We start from the raw sequence: 21,519 nt of genomic DNA, 5'->3' as shown, positions 1-21,519 counted from the left end.
CAGGTAGCCTAGTAGAAAAGAGAAAGTGAGACTTGGCCAGTGAGAGACCCTGTCTCAAGGAAATACAGCGGAGAGTGAGAAAGGGGACAGACTTGTCCTCCTCTGTTCACCCCCACACATATATGCATACACATGAGCGATTCCTCAAACTCCTGTGTGCAATTATGTAATTATGACATTTAAAATGTTACAGACAGGTAATAAAGAACCCATAATGTGTAATCTCAGCTATAGATGGCAGTGGTATTTTCTGTTTTTAAGTGGGACAAACAGAACACAGCTAGAATCAAAAAGAAAATTAAAAGCAGGAAATGAAAAGCAAAGCAAAGAATGTCTTGTTTTGTTAAAACTGAAAGCAAAACAAAAGAAAAACAAACAAAAAACCAAACTTGGCTATTATACCACAAATGGTTTTTCTTTTCCCCCTTTCTTTTTCTCTATTTCAGGGTATTGAAAACAAAACTGCTACAGTTTATTGCCTCACACTTTTGATACTCTGAAATTGTGTTGCCAAAGCAAAGCCCATTATTGTTTTTAAAAAATCACTGAATATCAGAGAACAATTGTCTAAACCCCACTTGTAGTAGGGGGTCACCGAGAGCCATTTGGTTTTGTTAATAAAATTAAAAACAAGCAGGGGGAACAGACAGTGGCTCTGGAGTTGGCTTCATCACGATGGCATGAGGGTGATTAGAAAAGAGGGCTAACCTAGGGTTCTAAACACGAGGGGGTGGGTGCCCTGTGGGAGTCGTGTGAATTGGAGTGAAGGTTTGACATATATTTTTATTTTGAGATGCCATGCTAATTTCAATCATTCAGCTCTTTCACTGCCAAAGTGTAAAAGTCCATTAAGTGACTGAAAGGAATCTACAAATTATCTGCTGGCACCCTAGGCTGGAGTTCTGCACACACCCTGTTATTCCATCCGCCAGAAAGCTGCAAGATTCTATTAGGCAGTAAGTGAGAAAATTATATCGCCTGCAAGCTAATTGTATCAAAGACTCCGAAATAAGTAACCAGAGCCTGGGACGTTCTGAAAAGCTGCCAAACGATGTTATAAATTGCTCTCTCCCTCCAATCAGCCTGGTTTTAGGACCCCAAGCTTCCATGTGTACCCCACTCCTTCTGCAAGAGAGCACACTTCCCCAAGTGTTGACAAAACCAGGAAAATTCCAGCCACAGCATCAGGAGCTGCCCAACACAGTCCCCAGTGCCGTCTAACAAATGTGTCCCAGAAAATCATGAGCCATAATCTATGAAAACTCTTTGTTTTCAATGAGAATGCTGTGCTGGGAACAGTATCTTCTGCTGTGCCCTGGCTGCTTTTATCCAGGATAAATGCTACAGGGACCCAAATATATGGGAGATTTTAAACATTCCATTATTTATTTATTTTTGTCTAGTTTCTACTTGTAGTGACTTGGAGGAAAACAAGTGTCCCATAGAGAGGCTGTGGTCCAGTGGGAAGCAAGTCTTTGAACGGTTACCAAAGTGTCTGCTACATTGTTATCCAGGTGCTTGGGGTGGCACATTTCAAATATAGAATGCCTCCTTTTAATTGACTCCTAAAGCAACAGGCAAGGTATTTGAAGGATAAAGTCTTAAGAGCCTGTAACATGGATCAAAGATGTTGACGGCTGGGTGACCACAGACAACAGTGATGTGAGGAACTCTGTGGGAGGCCTTGAAAATTAGGTTTCCCTCTAGCAAATAACTTTATTTAGAGTGATGCTGATTTGTTTTTCCAAATATAAACCAGAGTTGCTTAGTGAGATCAAGGTTATCATCTTCATATATTAAGACTTCCTTAAGACAGAATGTTCACAAGGATACCCAATTCGTTGTAAACAATTTCCATCCATCTAAATTGAGTGTATACTGAAAAATGTGTGTGTGTGTGTGTGTGTGTGTGTGTGTGTGTGTATGTGTGTGTGTGTGTGTGTGTGTGTGTGTGTGTGTGTGTGTAATAAATGATATAAATATGTAGGACGGCTTTGTGCTAAAGGCTCATTCTGTCCCAGCCTGACCTTGAACCTCTGATCCTCCTGCTTCAACCTCCAGAGTGCTAGGGTTTTGAGCCTAAGACACTACACCTGATTTTTCAGTAGTGCTGAACCCAGTTGAACCCAGGGTTCCCACATACTAAGCAAGCATTGTCCCTACTGAGCCATACTCCTGGCCCCATTGTGGAGAAGTTCTTAGAAAGACATTTTTGTGTATCCTGTGGCTTCGGGGAGATTCCTTTGGACCAGTGTCATTACTGACCTGTTTTTTTTTTTTCATGGCATAGCTCAGACATTTTTCCCTGTGTGAGGAAGTCATTGACTTTTTCTAAGCATACTCTCTGTGAGCATAGATGCATGCATGCATATGTACACGTGTCTGCATATGTGTGTGTGTGTACATGTGTACACATCCCCACAGAGGACAGAGGTCAGTCTTGGGTATCACTCCTCAGACACTGTCCACTTTTTCTTCTTTTGAGACAAGTTCACTCACTGACCCGTGGCTTGCCAACTACACTAGACTGGCTGACTGGTGAGCTTCAGAGTGCTACCTGTCTCTACCACTCCAGTTCTGGGGTTACAAGCACAGGCTGCCACCACCAACCTTACCTCCCTCTCCTGAGTTACCACAGCCCTTGGTTGGAGATGTTCATACTTCCTAAGAATTGCCTCCTGTCCTCCACCGTCTTCTTGTCTAGTGGGGAGCATGCATATGCAAAGGCTTCACAAAATACGACCTGTCTGTATTAGATGACAGCACCTCAAAAGATAGGCATCCCCAGAAGTCATTTCCTTCTAGAATGGTCTGAGAAGTTTTCATAAATGATTGGAATGGAATTGGAGTTGAACACTGAGTCTTGGAAATAATTTTAAGAAGAAAAGAGGGGCAGAAATAGATCATTCTCAGAGGGGAGTCTTGAAGGACACGCAGCAAAAAAATGAATAAATCAAATTGGCTGCATCTGGAAGTTCATGTGAGGTAATAATTGTTATATTGCTGGAAAAGTAGATGAGTATTAGATTGGAAGAGGACCTTGTGTGGCAGTTGGATAGCTTAGACTTAATTCAGAAGGGCAGCAGTTGTGTGTGTGTGTGTGTGTGTGTGTGTGTGTGTGTGTGTCCATGTGTCTGTGTGAGCACACACATGTGTGGTGCTGGGTGTCAAACATAAAACCTTACATATGCTAGGGAAGATATTCTATTTTATTTATTCTATTATTTATTACAAGGTCCAAATGGGTCTGGAACTCCCAGCAGTCCTCATGCCCCATCTTCCTAAGTGCTGAGATCTATAGATGTGAACACCAAGCTTAGCTCTTTTATTTTAAGTTAGAGATGTGATAAAGGCAGTTATGGGAAGCGACAGTGTACATGGCACCCATTCTGAACTACATCAAGGAGGGTAGAGGCCCATGATCTGGAGGAGGGGCAGATCAGGGTGTGAACCTGTGCCTGCCTGACAGTCCCTGTTCAAAGCGTCCTGCCGTGAGCAATGAGGACATAATCTCCAAAGACTGATGAAAAGACACACTTGTGTGTTGTAGTGCGTCATGTGGCAGACGTTTGTACTGCTGAGTTGAAGGCATGGGGTAAATGTCTATGCCTCGATGGGAATGTGAACCATTGAACACTAGTTTCAAAGATGTGAAATGGCTAGAAATGGTGGTGTTTTTAAGCATCTTTCCAGTCTTTGTAATTATTGTTCAGTCCTCTCTAATAGAGAAAATGTTAGTTTCCTTTTAAATAAATACAGAGAAAATCCTAGAGACTATAAGGATCTGGTAGCTGAACACTGAATTACCAGCAGTCAGTCAGGGTGGTAGCTATTCAGGAGGAAGAGGCAGAAAGAGTATGAGTTTTAGGCCAGCCTAGGGAACTTAGTGAAACTGTTTCAAAATAAAATTCAAAATATAAAAACAGGGCTGGGGATAGCTCAGGGCTAGCCTGGTGTACTTTTACAAGGTCCTAGGTTCAATCCACAGTACCATACCAAAAGCAAAAACAGAAACAAAACTGTAGCACCATTCCTTTGATACAGAATAGATTTCTGGGACATTTGAAAGAAACTGCTCAGATTCCAAATCTCGTTATTCTAAGCTTTGACCAGGCCAAGGTTCATCCACCTTATCATTTGCCTGTCTCCTTCATCACCATCATCATTATTATTACTTGTGTGTGTGTGTGTGTGTGTGAGAGAGAGAGAGAGAGAGAGAGAGAGAGAGAGAGAGAGAGAGAGAGAGAGAGAGAGAGAGAGCGCTCCTTCCACTATGGTATTCAGGGATGGAACTCAGGTTTTCAGGCCTGTAAAGCTTTTACTCCTGAGTTATTCTGCTAGTCCATTTCCTGAGTAATATTTTTCTTTTTTTTTTTTGTTTTTGTTTTTGTTTTTGTTTTGTTTTCGAGACAGGGTTTCTCTGTGTAGCTTTGCGCCTTTCCTGGAACTCACTTGGTAGCCCAGGCTGGCCTCGAACTCACAGAGATCCGCCTGCCTCTGCCTCCCGAGTGCTGGGATTAAAGGCGTGCGCCACCACCGCCCGGCATTTCCTGAGTAATATTTTTCTTAAAAATGTTTATTAATTAATATGAGGATAGTGGATGCCCGTGCTCCTGTATGAAGAGCAGCAGACAATGATGTGGAATTGGTTCTCCCCTCCTGCCTTCACATGGGTTCCGGGAATGAATGCACATGGCCAGCCTTCTGCCCCTAACACTTTCCCAGATGAAATATCTCACCAGCCCCTGAGTGATATTTCTGAAGACGGTGATGGTTACTATTCCTGTTAATGCAGTTAATATCACTTCTATTATCTAACCTCATTTTAAAGTAGTTGCTTTGAATTAGAATGCTAATTTAGCCAGTCAATTTACCTCAAGTTATAATGCTCAAGACTTTTTTTTTTTAAGTCATGCATACTTAACCAATTTTCTGTAGTTCCAAGTGGCTAGGTATCACTTCCTGGTGAATTAGCAGTTGGTGAGTAGTGGAGCCTTTGAACAGTCCTGTGAAGCACTAATGTGATATTTAATGAGGAGGCATCAGTCCACAGAAAGGTAGTCAATATAAATCAGTGTTTACAAAGTGTGATTAACTCTGAAATATTTCATCAATGCTGTGGTCCCAGGCAGCCTTCTATGCTAATTACTTGGATCTGCGCATGTTTCAGGGGACTCGATGGACCCTGAGTACAGCAAGCGTGGAACAGCAAAATTGCAATTATGCCCGGACCGTCTCCTATGACAATTTATGCATTCGGTGCGATGACCTCCCCCTTCCCAAGAGGGCAATAAGCAGGATGCATTTTCATTAGGTTACTAATGCACTTAATCACGGGGGGAAAGGGTTAGGAAGTAGCCGGAGACCTTCAAGCACTCTGCGACGGGGCTGATAGTGAAGACAGCCTTTATTTTTCAAGGCAGCTCTTTACAAGGCTGTAGCTGCCTAGAGCCCACCCCACACACTTCATTGTCTTCAGAGAAACATTGAAAGTTTAAATCTTCCGGTTACACGTTTTTTTCATTTCAGATTATTACATGTAGCTAAAAACAGTACTGTCTACTATTAAAAATATAACCTGAATAGTTTGTTGACATTACCATTCCATGGTGCTTGGAATTAATTATGCAAGTAATGTCACAAGCACCATGAAGATGATAATAGCAATGGCAGCCATTATTCCCACCCTCCTTACCCTCAGCACCACCAGTGAGCATCCTGGGAAGTTCTGCCTGACTAGAAGGGCAGGAAGAGTTATGTTCCTGCCCTGCATGCCAGGTGCTAACAGGAATTACTCACTTTGGGTCCCTGAGCTCTGAGAGGTTTATGCAGCCAAAGGACAAGCAGCTTGTCCCAAAGCATGAGTCTAGACTGAGATCCAGATGTGACATTTTGTTTGCATGTTTAGTTTTTTTGTTTTTGTTTTTGTTTTTGTCTTAAGATTTAGCCATTTTATTTTGTGTGTGTCGGCTTGCCTGTATGTGCCAGCAGAGAGCCTCGGAACCTCTGGAACTGGAGTTATAGGTAGTTGTGAACAGCCCCATGTGGGTGCTGAGAATCAAACCTGCATCCTATGGAAGTGCAGTGAGTGCTCTTCACCACTGACCTGTCTCTCCAGCCGCTGGTGTTTATGTTTTATGAGCATAGACTGCTTTGGAATCTCTTCTAGGAGGCGATGCTTGGTGTGGGTCAACTTTGCTTAGCGATTGTTTGTTATCCTATAACAGTCTTCCAGAATGTTTTGACTACAAAAGAAATTTTCAAGTAGATTATGATCATAAGAGGCTCACATCAGATTCCTCCCCCCTATTTTTAGAAAGAGTCTCATTGGGTAACCCTTGCTGGCCTAGAACTTATGTAGACCAAGCTGCTTTGGACTTGGGGCAATGCTCCTGCCTCAGCCTCTCTGGAAGTGCTAATTTGTGTCAGGTTGCTCCCATAGAGGCATATTCTATGGCTGCAGCAGATCTCCAGCTTGCTGGGGCACTTGTCCCATTCCTGATGTCTCTCACTCACACGGCTTTGGGTTCAGGGTACCAGACTTCACCCTTTCTCTGGGATGCCTCTGTCTCCTCCGACCTGCCCCTCTGACTGCCTCTTTCCCTCCCACTCTGTACTGTAGGTAACATCGAGTACAGCTGCCCAGCCACGAATGAGTGCGAGATCACCAAGCGCAGACGCAAATCCTGCCAGGCCTGCCGCTTCATGAAGTGTCTCAAAGTGGGCATGCTCAAAGAAGGTAAGTGGCCCTGCTCAGAACCCGTGCACTGGGTTTGGGGGGTGGGGTGCTGGTGGTGGCAATCAAAACGGGGATCAAGACCAGTTCCATAGAAACCAGAAAAGGTGGGTCAGTAGGGTCCCCGAATCTGATGGCAGAACACCCGTACAACCCGAGTTTCTGATACCTCATGGCTAGCAGCTTGATACCAACCAGAAGGTTGTGATCTGACCTGAATTCCCCACAGTGCTTATGGGCCTGGTCCTTTGATCTTTACAGTTTACAGAGGGGAGAAGATGGAGGCAAGCTAAGAGGCTGCTCACCATGCATCCCCCTTCTCAATTTTTTTAAAAACCAGCTTTGGGTTTAGGGTCATGTAGTACTTTCCAAGCATATCTTTAGTACTTACTTTCTCTGGTAGAACAGGGCTGATGCTTTGACATTATGGTTGCTTTGCTTGGTTTCAGTGGGGAAGAGCTCCCAGCAACAGAAGGTAAAGCCAGGGAAGGTAGATCCTGTGCTAAACACACTGAACGAGCTTCCATACTGGATCATTCTTGCATTAGGAAGCGAACCCATTGGCTGTGGAGGACACTCTGCTAGCCCCCACATGTCAGAGGCCCCACCTAGTTCAGCTGACTTAGACAAAGTAATCATCAGCTTGGAGGTAGAGTAACATTTTTCCTTTTCTCTGAGAAACCTACCCCTAGTTGTTGTTTTTTTTTAACGAATCTCTGTACATACACATTTGTAGCAATACAGTTTACATACTGCACACAGTTTACCCTTTCTTTGTATTCAGAAAGCCCATTGGATTTTAAAGTGAATATGATGTTTTCATAAAGCACCAAGATGAACATGTGCTCATGGAAGGAAGTTTAGAACTAAAGTTAGGTTAATTATTTATAGAAATGTATAGATCTGCCACCCCAGAATTTATGTATTATCACTACAGCTTTCTCCCCCTCACCTTTTGGTTTACGTTTGAAGTTCACATATTTGCAAAGGAGAACGATGAGCCTCACTAAATACATAGTCACTAGATTTGCATAATTCTACCGGGGGCCTGTACCTGTCCAGGGCCGTCTGGTATAAGATTATCACAGGGGAAGGAGCACAGCAATGGAATGCAGGGCCGGGAACTCCTGCCCTATGCACCTGCCCTTCGTTTGTCTACGGGAAAAAGAAAAACCAGCCCCTTCATTTCTCCATCTCATCTTCACCGTGGCTTTTTCCTTGGGAAACAACTGTCAGCAAACTTATAACTTGAAAGGGTTGCAAGAAGGTGACCACCATAGGATGTCAAAAACAGGGAAATGATATGCGGTGATATGATTATATGTACCATATGTGATATATGAGTATGAGGGGGGGAGGAAGACTCTGTCAGGAGGAAGAATGGTAGAGGCAGACCCACTTAAGTGGGTGTCACAAGCTCAGGGACGAGGAAGGAGGGATTCATGAAGACTGGTGACCGGGTAGCACTGGAAATAAAAGTGAGGATGGGGCCCTTCGCATCTTAGGGCTTTGGTCCCATTAGGAGATTTCACAGGCAACCTCCGGTTTCCAACCCATCTGCTACATTTGCATGCAGCTCTTCCCACACACCAGACACTCTTCCAGGCCCTGTGTCGCCCAAGTTGCTTGGTTGCTGGTAAATATGTTTATGAAACTGCACAAAGGGTAATTTTTGACAAAGCTGAACACATGACTAAAAAGCAAACCCACCCACCTAACTGAAGTACAAGCCAGATTCCTTTAGAGCAGTGGTTCTCAACCTTCCTGATGCTGCGGCCCTTTCACACAGTTCCTCGTGTTGTGGTGATGCCCAGCCATAACATTATTTTTGTTACTACTTCATAGCTAATTTTTCTACTGCAATGAATCATAACGTAAGTATCTGTGTTTTCTAATGGTCTTAGGCAACCCCTGTGAAAGGGTCGTTTGATACCCAAAGGGGTTGAGATCCATAGTTTGAGAACTGCTGCTTTAGGTTCTGGTGATGATGATGATGATGATGATGATGATGATGATGATGATGAAACTATTTTAAGGTTCTAAGTTTGCTTAGCCAATGCCTTAAGCCCTTTGGTAGAATAGCAAAGAGATACTAATTCACAGGGTAGACCACCCCCTCCCATGCTGTAGAAAATCGCATAAAAACATAATTCAGAATGTTATAAGTGATGGACAGTTGGGTTTCGGTCTTGGTTATGTCTATATTACCATTTACGCTGGGGAGATTTAAACTAAACTTGTGCTCAAACATAAAGGTTAGTGGAAGGTTGCAAACCCCTGGAAATTGAAGAATTATTACGTTTAAAAGCAATCCATTTGTTTAAATGTAATGGAAGTCGTGTATCAATGAAAGCCTTCTGTGAGTACACCTCAGATTCCGATTTTGTTTTCAAACAGTGAAGTGCGTAGAGACACGCCTCCATTTCTAGGGAGATGGGAGTTTTTGATTAGTTTGATTTCAATACTGTAATTTACTCATCTGATTGCTGTTTCAACTTTAAAGATGAACAGGGACACGTCTTTTTTCTTAGATCATGCTTCTCGTAGTTTCTAGGAGAGCGTCTGAAGGGAGGCGAGAATGAAGGCAGATGTGTGAGAGGCGTTTAATTAAACATTGTTGCTCAGAGTAAATCGGGCTGTGCTTATCTGTGATTCGCACCTCTTCAGCACTTGCTAGCACGCCTTTAGAGGATGTGTTTTCAAGGGAAGTGCTGCCGTTGCTGCCATGCTCAAATAATAATTTATTTCCCATTTACTTCCTCATGAACACGCGGATGGCAAAATATTGTTTCTCTGAGCCTGTTACCCTTAAAGCAGAGATAGGATGGTGTGAGTAAATATGGAATATTGTTTTCCTTTCTTTTCTGCTTAAAGAATACAGTGAAATATTGCATTTCACCCTGCATATAAATGCACAATTATGCTTGGGCCTCTCCGTGGCTCAAGGCTCGCTCCCTAGGCCTGGGTAGGGTGATACCCTCTTAAATGTATCTTTATGGATGTGCAGGGATTTGAGTCCCGTGCAGTATGTCAGGGATCATGGTGTAGTAAATCTATTCAAATGTAAACCTGTTCAATTCAATTACCAGTCCATAATAAAATTTGCTCCTACAACCCCCATGTTGACCACAGCAGTCCGTACAGGCGGACGGCACAGCAGGTCTGGAAATTGACAGGCGAAATCTAGTTAAACAAAAAACAACATTAGTTCTCGAATCTGAGATGAAATCAGATTTCAACAGCCTCGATGGAAGCCTTCCTTGCTTTAACAGGTATCTTTTATTCAGTTCGCCAAGTGTATCATAAAGTACTGCCTGAGGGGAGGGGATGAGGAGGTTTTCATTAAAGAGTGGGTTTATAGAAAAATGAGGCCTTGACTGTTTTTAAAAAATGATAATCCTTAGTCATACTGACTGGCATTTCTACTAACTGAGGCTTGTCCCTGTGAGAAAATAGCTAAGTGTAGGCCCAGGAGGGAAAGGGAATGAGTGGCTTTGTGGATAAACTAAGACACAGGAATAAGTGCCCATAGCTTCCGTCTCCCCATAAGCCGGCACCAGAAATCTAAGTGAACTAGGCTTGATGCTTGAGACTAGATTCTTTTTAAAAGATCTCCTTTATTCTTAATCACGTGTCTTAGTATCTGCACAAGGGGACAGATGTCCTTAGAGGCCAGTGGAGGATGTAAGGTCCCCTGGATCTGAGGTTACAGGTGACTGCCAGCTGCTTAGCTTGGTGCTGGGAACTGAACTCAGGTCCTTTGGAAGAGCAGCAAGTGCTCTTAATGGCTGATTCATCTCTCCAGACCCTGGATTAGAATTTTTGAGTCAAATACTTGTTACCAGTTGAGGAAGCTGGGAGATGACTCAGTCAGTAAGATGCTTTCCATGCAAGCATGAGGACCTGAGTTTATTCCACCAGAACCCACAAAAAGCTGGGCATGGCAGAGGCCTGGAATCCTAGGACTCACAAGGTGTAGACAAGGTAATTCCAGGGGCTTGGTGGCTAGCAAGTCTTGTCTGTATATGAATTCAAGGTTTGATGGGAGACCCTGCCACAAAAAATACACACACACATATATACATACACACATACATACATACATATATACATACATACATACAATCATATATATATATATATGGAGAGATGATTCAGTAAGACAACTGCCATTGACCTTTAGTCTCTACACACATGAGCACCCACAGTCTGTGTTCTCTCACTTATATGTGCATGCATGCATGGGTGGGCACACACATGCAAATATGCATACACATGAATATGTGCATGTATACTCTCACAGGAATACACACACACACACACACACACACACACAAGATCATGCTCATTCACAACAAAAAAACCTTACCAATTGAAACAAACAGAAGGGTTGTCAACACTAGTGTTGGAGAGGAAAAAATAGTCACACAATAACAAAACTCAGAGAAATGCTGCTGAGCAGATGCTACTGTGTCTGCACAATCCAGCACACTAACAAGCCCCTTGTCCCTCCTGCTACTCTCCTGGGCTGCTAAGTGTGCTGATGGACCAGCATTATTTTTCCAGTCTTCTCCCATACTGGAGGTCAGAGGAAACACATCTGTAGCATATCTGCTGTCAGCATCCCTCTTCCTTCCTTCCTTCCTTCCTTCCTTCCTTCCTTCCTTCCTTCCTTCCTTTCTTTCTTTCTTTCTTTCTTTCTTTCTTTCTTTCTTTCTCTAACTCTTCCCAACTTTGGAATTTGTAGGAAAAAAAGAAGCACCCCCCTCCGCAACTGGTCAAAGTGGACCTGGGAATCTGGTCCAGCACTTTGAATTAGCACCATCTCCTTGCTCATGTAAAGGCTGTGTCATGGCACACTGGTTTGGTTTCTCTTTGTTGATCACAAAAGGAGCCGTTCCAAGAAAGCGGCAGTAATTCTGTGGAGGGATAGAATCCATCAAAGACTTGAAGGGGATTTTCCTGTTTTTTTTTCACATTGACAATCCATGTTTTGTTGTGTTGTTGTTGTTGTTGTTGTGTGTGTGTGTGTATTTCCTTTCTTGAGACAATCTCAGTCAGTAGCTCTGACTGGCCAGGAACATGCTTTGGAGCAGGAGCTGGCATCAGTCACAGATCTTCCTGTGCTGGGCGGAAAGCCTGCTGCCAGCCTGTGCCTTTCCTCACTCTTGAATCGCACGCAGCGTATTGCCTAGCCATGGCAGGGTCTGTGCAAAAGTGTGGACGAATCAGGCAATACAGAGGACCAGTTTCAGTATTTTATTCCAAGAGAGTTTGTTCCCTTTTTGACATTAAAACAAACAAACAAACAAAGTAACAACAACTACTACTTGGTGCAGTTGCATGTGCCTGTAGTCCCAGCATTTGGGAAACAGAAGCAGGAAGATCAATTCAGGGCTGGCGTGGGCTACATTAGACCCCACTTTCAGAAAAACCAAACACTAGACAACCCCTCCCCCAAAACCTGCTACTGAAGCTTTTTAACTAGGAGGCTCAACATCTGACTTGTGGATATGGAGGATACTGCAGGGGGCGCTGTGGACAGCCTAGCATATGCTCTTCCTGTATTCCATCCTCAGCACTGCAACCAAGAAGGTACCAGATGTGCCCACCCACCATGTCCTGTGGCCCAGAGAAAGGAGCAGTCCCGTGTCAGCTAATGCTGCCAGAGACAGTAAGGCCCAGCCTTTGGGGTCAGATGGACCTAGACTCAAGGCTTTGAATTTGAATGGATTCCTGGATTTGCAATGAGTTATGACATTTCCTCAACTTGCTGGATTTTGCTGGTAGAGGTTCTTAGGATAAACAAGAGTTTCAGAGCTCAGTGGACATAGTCTGGGCTGTGATAAGCAGAAGATGCCAGGAGCTTGAATCTGGGCACCACGTGTATATGGATATGCTGGATATGGATATGGATATGAAGCATATGTATATCATATTGACCTGCTGCGAGATCTCACTTCATGTAAAATGTGTCTGTAGCCAGAGGTTTCTCTGGTTTTGCCCAGCCCTGAGGTCTAGCCTGGCCTAATGTCAGTGGCTTTCAGGGTGCCTTCCCAAGATTTGCACAGAAGAACATTTGTGACATCTGTAAGTGAAATTTTGTTCAAATGTTCATGAGTAAGCTTAGCCTTTATTTGTGCACAGATCAAACAAATAGGAAAAGAAAATATTTCTTTACATTTCCCCAGTTTTGTGTATGTGTTTGCAATGTACGTGTATGTATGGATGAATGTTTTTGTATGTGTATAGGTGCGCATGGGTGCGTATGCATGTTGATGCATATGGAGGCCCAAGGTTGACAGCTGGAATCATCCTCAGTTACAGTTCTGAGTCTTCTACATTAAGGCAGGCTCTCCATGAAACCCCAAATTACAGTAGGTCATGGCACTTACGTGGGTTTCTGGGTATTTGAACTCCAGTGCTCATGCTTAAGCACCAAGACCTCTTCTGTGACCCTGCTTTACCCCTTTTTAAATGGAATCGAGACTTTTACACAACAGGATATTTTCCTCAGTAACATTACACATGTTCAGCTTCAGCATGGAGGAAAGCAGGGAGGAGTGGTCCAAAAGGAGGAAAGAGGAGGTGGCCTAGTGGGAGAAAGCTACAAAAGGGAAACTTGTTTGATAAATCTCCACACATGGTCCAGAACCTGACAAGATGTTGCGCTTTTGTTGCTGCTACTGACTTTCCCGCTGCCTGTGCTGGGATGAGCAAGGCTGTCAGGTCCCGAGACTCTGTGTGACCATCTGTACCTGGGAGCAGGTGGACTCACCTACCCCTTCTCTTCTGACATCTTGCAGGTTCGGTTTTCAAATTATGTCATGGCTGCAAGAACATTATCCTAGCATATGGCATCCAGACACTGTGATAACAAGGGCAGGGATGATGATGATGAGGAGGAGGTTGGAAGTACGATAAGGCCATGTTGCAGTAGCTATGGATGATGATGTCTACTATTCCATTGATTTTGCCAAAACTGAAAATTTTTAAACGCTTTTTTTTTTTTTCTGGGAGAATAGGAGCTTGGCTGGGGAGGAGATGGCTCAGTTTGGTGTTTGCCTTAGAAGTATGATGACTCAGCCCCCAGCATCCACATAAAAATCCAGAGGCAGGCAGATCTCTGAGATCTAGCCACCCAGCCATTCTAGCCTAATTGGTAAACTGTAGGCAGGTGGGTGATGTTCTCAGTACACTGAGTTTGTTCTCTGTCCTACACATGCGCACGCACACACACACACATGTGCATGTACTTTCATACACATGTGCATGTGCACACACATCCACACACAGAACAAGGGCTGTGATATTTTTAGCATGTTTAACTGACCTGAAAGTTGAGTAGACACTAGGGTAGTTCCTAGGTATCTTAATACTCAGGGCCAAAGCATTGATTGTATATTTTGCTGTGCATTTCCTGATGGTTCTAACCGGGTCATATCAGTACAGTGAGGTGCAGTCAGTATGACTTTATTTCTGTGTTCATCTGCAATCTCATCACATGTTGCTGCATTTGTTCCCAGTCAGAAATTATTTGAAGTTTTAGTGTCATGTTTTTTGAGGTAAAAATAGTGACAATGTTAGGAGCAGAGAGGAACAATCATGTATGTTTGAAATTGGAGAAAGTCATTCATTGGGACAAATAAATGAGGAATATAACCACTACGTTTCTTGTTTGTGTTTCAATTAGATCTTCATATTTAATCTTGACCTCACTAATATGTTCCTACTATGAAGATAATCAATGTTATTCATGCATCTTCTACCTTTACAAGCCTGAGCGAACACAAGTGATTTCTGGTAGGCATTGTGAACTGGTGTAGAACTAGGAATCTTCATGTTCCCAACAGAGTGAAAACAAGGTGGGAATCCATATTTAGAAAGAGTCACTGTCCCACATGGAAAGGATTCAGAGTGCCAATCTTCCATTTTTGCATTAGAATCCCACTCAGTATAGACAGTGGTTCTCAATCTTCCTAATGCTGCAACCCTAATTACAGTTCCTCATATTGTGACCCCCAACCATAAAATTATTTTTGTTGTTCCTTCATAACTCTAATTTTGCTACTGTTATGAATCATAATGTAAACATCTGTGTTTTCCAATGGTCATAGGTGACCCCTGTGAAAGAGTCATTTGAGCCCCAAAGCAGTTATAGAACAATGGAGCCCCAGATGTCAGATTCTCATTAAGTAGATGAGGAAATCAAGGTCCAGAGAATTTCAGTGAGTTTTTCAAGGTCCAGTTATAGCTGAAGAGGAGATAGAATCAGATGTCAGGGGTGTTTGTAATGGGCCAGGTCCATCCTGTGTCTGTGTGAAGCTTACTATGTATGACTGTGATCATCAAGGGATCTTTCCTGTTCCACACATGGATCAGCAGGCCATTTATCAGCAGGACCCCAAAACATCTATTTATATGGAAGAGTTCTAGAGACCATAAAAAACAATTGAGTTCATGGATCAAACAAGGAAGCTGGAGCCTCAAATTTATATGCAAGTGATATTCATTAGGAAGGGACTTTGATTTAGAATTCTAATCTCTAAACACTGCTTGGAATGGATGGGACAGCTGACGAGACAGGCAATGATGGGGACTAATCCAGGAGAGGGCCTCGGGACCTGGCTGCCTGCATTTTTTCCTGCTCTTCCTCCTCTTAATTTCCTCCTCCTCTTCCCCTCTTCCATAGTCTCCCTTTCTTCCCTCTCCTTCTCCTCCTCCTGCTTCCTCTTCTCTTTCTCTCTTACCTATTTTTATTTGATGTAGGAAGGGAGTTGGAACCTAGCACCACATTTACTTTGGGCAAGGACTCTGTCACTCAGCTATGCCCCCAGACCTAGAGTGTGATTTCTGGATGCTGAGTTGAAATAGAAGAGTTTTAGGTCATTAATGGCAAGCTTGAGGGTGTCATGTCTTAACAGGGCCATGCCATCATGGCTTAAGTTTTCCAGCTGGATGGATCTTAAATGCATCAAGAATTGTCAGTCCACATGTAGCATAAAGCCTTCAACTTTGACTTTGACTTATGGAGTTATAGAACTGAGTTAGTAGTTAGGTAATCTTTGAGCAGATGGAATGGTAGCAGTATGGGGGTCGGGATGGCTGCTAACTGTGTTGAGAAGGTCTTTCGAGAGATGACCAATGATCTCAGGGTATAAGCCACCTGTTGCCAACTGAGAGAGAGAGAGAGAGAGAGAGAGAGAGAGAGAGAGAGAGAGAGAGAGAGAGAGAGATATGCACAGATATTTGGGATGGAGCATAAGTTAGGGATTTATTTACGTACCACTGATTATCTCTCTGTTCAGTTGTCCTGCACCCCAGAATATAAAGAGGAATTATCCCAGGACAGTTTCTGCTGCAGCCCCAGTTCTCCCCTAATCCATCCATGGCCAGGGAGCTTGGAGAATCTTCTAGGTTTGCCCTATGAGCCAGTGGTGCCCAGAACAGCCACTTCTCTAATTACCCCACACTTCCACATTTCCCATTGCAATCAAATGGCCATTTAGAGGGTGTAGCATTTTCCAGGCAGGTTCCCTTTTAAAAAATAGAAAGCTAGCAGCCTCATTTAGTAACAAGTGGGTTTGTTTTTACTCTCTGAATGAGTCTGCGTTAGTAATTTACAAAATCTCTTTTGTAAAAAAACAATTTAAAAAAAAAATCTCCCAAGAAGACATTGCCAAGGTGATTTTCCCCCCTCAAGTCTAATATCATTATGCTGCCAAGTCTAAAACAGAAATTATTGCTAGGGAAGTTTGGGTTCCTACTGCCTTCAAAAAGCAGAACAAAGGAGAGGAGAAGGCTTTAATGGTATTCACGGAAAATATTTCTGCACTGGGTGACAGTTAATAGAACTACATTGACCTCCCTGGTGTTTCCTACAGTCACACTTGTAATCCCGTCCCAAGCAGTCCCCTCATTAATGCAGAACATTAAACACAACTCCCAAGTTATAATATAGGCAGTGGCAGAGAGCACCTTGTCTGTGAGCTTTGTCTTGACATTCGAGCCATTTGGGAATGGATCTACAGTGCCACGGAAACTTATTCTGTGTGTAGACATTATGTTACCAGATGGCCTCTTTTCTTTTTCTTTCTTCCTTTTCTTTTCCTTCTTCCTTTAAAAATTTTTTTTTTTTTGTGGCTTTGCAACTGGAATAGTCTGTCTCAAAATGAATAGCCCAGATGTCGAAGGTAACACTAGCAGCCATGTCTTGAGGATTTAATGCCTTGGGCTGTATGCTATGTGCTGTGACTGGATTTTTATTTTTTGGCTAGTCCTTACAATGATCACCCCTCCACACACACATACATGCACACACATACACAAGTACCCAGTAGGTGCTTTCCCCTTGCACAGAGGAAGTGAAACGTAGAGAAATCACGAATCTTCCGAATTTCTTCCACTATCCAGGGGACTTGAATTTAAAGCAGGAACACTGGGTCTATCACCCACCTTGTTTATCTAATAGAGTTTTTCCCTTTATGAATTATAGGGATACTAAGTATGTATTTAGCTCAGAATGATTTTTTTCTTACTATATTTTTTAGGGGGTGGTATTACATGGTATCCCAAGCCAGTGTGGAACTCACTGGGTAGCTCAGGCTAGATTGGAATTTAATCATTAGCCCAAGGAATCTTTCTGAATCTGCCTCCCAAATGTGGGGTGACAGACATGTGCTTCAGGCCAGCTACTTATAACCCTTCAGAGGCTGTGGATTATGAGAAGGTGAGCTCTAAAAAAATATTTAAATACCCACCTGTTGTTACTGCTGGATTTGAACTAACTTGGGTACTTTTGAGTTTTGTTGTTGTTTTTACTGTTTGTTTTTGTTTGCTTGTTTGAGACAGGATCTCACTTAGTGGCTCTGGCTGGCCTGGAGCTCTCTATGTAGATGAGGCTAGCCTTAAACTCACAGAGATCTGCCCCACCCCAGGCTCCTGGATGCTGGGATTAAGGGTGTGTACCACCACAGCTGGATACTTCATGTTCTTAATATCCTGGAAGACAGTAAGAAATGTACTTGCATTAGGAGATCTGTTTTAACTGAAAGAATTCCAAATATCATGTGAGGACTGGACATGAATATTTTTAGGGTGGACTCTGAGGTCCTTCAGATTTCCATACAAACTTTAGAATAATATTTTGTTGTTTTATGTATTTATTTTTTTCCCACCTGGAGATAAAAAATCACCCAGAGCATCTCACATGGGAGGCAAGAACTCTACCGTAGAGCCGTACCTTGGCCAACTTTGGAATAACTGAGCATCTCTAAGACATGGGAAGCAAACCAGAAATACTCAAGTTGTGGTTTCCCCACAAACCCCTTTTCATGGGTCTTTGTCTGTGTCAGATAGTCTGTGACATTTTTTTCTCCCTCCAAATTGGAGCAGAGAAGAAATTTTCACCTTGTAACAAAATTTCATTCTTTGGGACAGTTTCTAGAACTTGAACTTGAGAACATTCTGTCCAAATGAGTCTATGCAGAGAGGAATATACCTGAGTGCCTTCTCCCTTGGTATTTGAAGATTTGGCCATGCTGTGCAGCTGGCATATTCAAATCTTGTCCATTTTATAAAGAAGGAAAATTTAAATACTGGTATTTTAGAGATTTGCCTATTACTGTTTACAAAATTCCATATAAGAAAGTTACATAAGCTCCATATACTCATGGGTCTCAGAGACAATTGCATATTTAGATATACTTTCTTTTTAAAAAACACAATTAACCTTGAAGTGAGAGAGCATGTGGGCTAACTAAACGCAGCACCAAGAATTCTCCCAAGAACATGCTTCCTGTCTGTCCTACAGGACGCAGAAGATGGTAGAAATCATAGGGTGTAAGTTTCCCCGCTCCTTTCCCTTATATTAATTAGAATACTATTAAAAGCTAATCATTTGTTTGATTGTGCTCCATTTGTCATTTCCACGGGTGAGCATGAAGCAGGAAGCCAACGTTGATCTAAAACATTACAGTTTTATTCCTTTTGAACTATAAAATATCTTCAATGGATTCTGCCCCAAGGGGGTATGGAAACCTGCTTCACCATTTGCTCGGAGAAAAGCCAGTAGAGTAAGTGGTGAGGTGGGGGGAGGAGGCACGGGGCGGGGGGCAGGACTCTGTGAGACTCTGGTGTAGTGTATTTTATCTTACAAGTTTTCAGATAATATGTTCTCATAATTCTCATCCAGGGAGATGTGCGTGCTTGCGTGCGTGTGTGTGCGTGCGTGCGTGCGTGCGTGTGCGCGCGCGCGCGTATGAGCTGGATGCAGTTTAATGTGAATTCATGAGTTCTGGTTTTGTATTTCATAAGGCTCCTTTAATAAAGTGCTTCATTTATAGTTTTACTTCCATGGGTTTCATACCTAGTGTGCCCCTTTCCCTGTTAAAGCTGTATAGCTTCTCAGCCCCCTACACTCTGTATTATCATGATTCTCCTCAGCCTTTCATAGTCAACAGTGAGACTATTCTCTTCCTCTCTCTTATTCTGTCTGTCTGCCTCTGTCTCTGTCTCTCCCTCTCTCTCTCCTTCCCCTTCTCTCTTCCTCCCCCCATCTCGCTTAGTAGGTTGAGAGTGAAGCCACCAACCAGCTTCCCTAAGGCAAGCTGTCTGCAAAGGAGCAAGCCAGCTGGCTTGGCCAAGGTTGATCAATGATGAGAGGCAGGCTGGGTTCCAGGTCCACAAAAGCCACTCAGTGGAGAGTAGGTCAGCGGCTTCCCCAAAGCCAATTACCTGGCAGAAGTCTAGGTGCCTGGTGCTAGCCAAATTCCCTGAGCCTGATGGTGCTGGTGGGGAGTCCATCCTGGGCTTCCTGGCAAACCAGACCAAAGGCAACAGCAGATTGTGCCTTCTGAGAGCCAGGGTGGCTTTGTGGCTACCAGAACAGCGGCTGAGGACTTGCCACTGCTATTCAATGTTATCCAAGCAGACAGCACACCGGGGCTCAGTCTTAGCTATCTCTCAGGTGGGAGGGACTTCAGATGTAAAGCCAATTCATAGACTCACTTTTACCTTACTTGGCTGAATGACATGAACATGAGTCATGCCATTAAGAGAGAAGGATGCACACAAGGTTTGGGAAGCAGGAGGCGTCATGGGGACGCAGCGTTGATGGGGCCGGTAGGATATATTCTATTTTAAAGGCACTGTCCTTTGCAGATGAAATGGAAGGGTAGGCAAAGCTGAAACACTGTGACCTTCCATGACCACAGACTCACAGCCTCTCCTGTTTTGCTCACTCTTCCTTTCCTCTTTCCTCTAGGAACTATTTAATCATCATCTTCATATATACAGACTATTTTTCTCAATGTTTTAGATTTCTTGAATGTAGGAGAATGAAAGGCAGAGAATATAAAAAATGAGATTGGTTAACTTTGCCTGGGCTAACTTTGTGCATTGCTTCTACTTTTCACCAGGATTTGGTTCTGATTTCATCAATGTTTCTCAAGCCAGGTAAAAGTCAAATTCCCCTCACTTCAGTATTGGGTTAGTATCAATTCCTGCACAATTGCGAACTACTTGGAAGGAAACTGGATTCTTGACTGACGGTTTGGTCTATAGACTCTTTGTCACTGCTTTCTTCACAAATGCACTCTACTCTTAATAATATCTAGAACTGGGATGGACCTTATTCCTCCCAGGACCTCTTTTATACCTGCCAATCCACTTTATACACATTTTAGGTCCATGTCATGACTTTCAACCGACCACTTGTATTCACCCACTCACCCTTTGTGTTAGCTTTCTCAAGCATTGGGTCGATGTTAAATGTGAACATGGCACAGTCAGGAATGGCTATGTGCTTCTATTTCTGGATTCCTGGGAGGCAGAGGCTGAAGGATGACTGGAGCCCAGAAGTCTGAGGCCATCTTTGGTGACATTCTGAGCGTCCACCACAAGAAATGTAGGGAATGGAGAGAGAAGGAAACGCACACACACAGACACACACAGAGGGAATGTGTTGGATGTTTCTGTCCCCAGAGTTCATGGTCTTTCTAATCATAATGGTTCAGTTCACAGAGGTCTTAATTCTGTTCCTAATTCACCATCATCTTTTTTCTGTTACATGTGATTTATTGCTTTGACTTCACGTTTTCCAGAACAGGAAGTATGACATATAAATAAGAAACACAATCTCTGGGGTCAAAGGTGATCTGAAATGATTCCTTGAATCCTTGAAATACACTCATGGTGACTGCAGACTCAACTTTTAATTTTACTTATACATTAAACAACCCCACCTGGCTGATGGCTATAGGGAAGCGATGGTGGCTCCAATCTGGCCTGCCTACCCAACAGGTAACTTTATCTTTGAACAAGTTAAATTATCATTATTATTGCTGTTATAATTATGGTGTTGAAATCAGAACCCAAGATGCCAGCACACTAGGCAAGTCAACCACGAACCCATATGCTTCCAGCAACTTTATCTTTTTAGACTGTATCTATGAAATGGAGTTTGAAATTTTGAAATATACTGGGAGGGGTTGTTCTTTTAGGCTGAAAGAGGAGCATTGAGTGATGTCCTTGTTAAAATGCCCATCACTTTGTGGCATTTAGAAAATCTGAGATACTATGAAGTTTTACCTCTCTGCTCTGCACCAAATATATCACAGAGCAAAATAGAAACCACGTGTGAAGGGACACTCTTTTCATTTCTATTTTCATCCCTCTTGATCCTTAATTCAATAATGATTGCATAATAGATGCTCAATAAAGTACAGCTGACCCTCCCTTTTAGCCTACTTTTGTATTCTTTCAAGTTACATTTTTAGATGTTG

General features: G+C 43.0%; 1 protein-coding gene across 7 annotated transcripts in view; it reads left to right on the top strand.

Annotated features, from left to right (window-relative positions):
* Window positions 1-21,519, top strand: part of Esrrg (estrogen related receptor gamma) — a 629,832-nt gene that overhangs the window by 470,056 nt on the left and 138,257 nt on the right. For all 7 annotated transcript variants that reach the window (XM_028876745.2, XM_028876742.2, XM_028876743.2 and 4 more), the window contains one exon: window positions 6,623-6,739. In XM_028876745.2, the coding sequence (XP_028732578.1) occupies window positions 6,623-6,739 (117 nt within the window). The remainder of the gene's footprint in view (window positions 1-6,622; window positions 6,740-21,519) is intronic.

The sequence above is a fragment of the Peromyscus leucopus genome, chromosome 15 (genome assembly GCF_004664715.2).
Source record: "Peromyscus leucopus breed LL Stock chromosome 15, UCI_PerLeu_2.1, whole genome shotgun sequence".
NCBI lineage: Eukaryota > Metazoa > Chordata > Mammalia > Rodentia > Cricetidae > Peromyscus > Peromyscus leucopus.
Note: the sequence above shows the minus strand (reverse complement) of the source record. Positions and strands in the feature narration are given on the sequence as shown.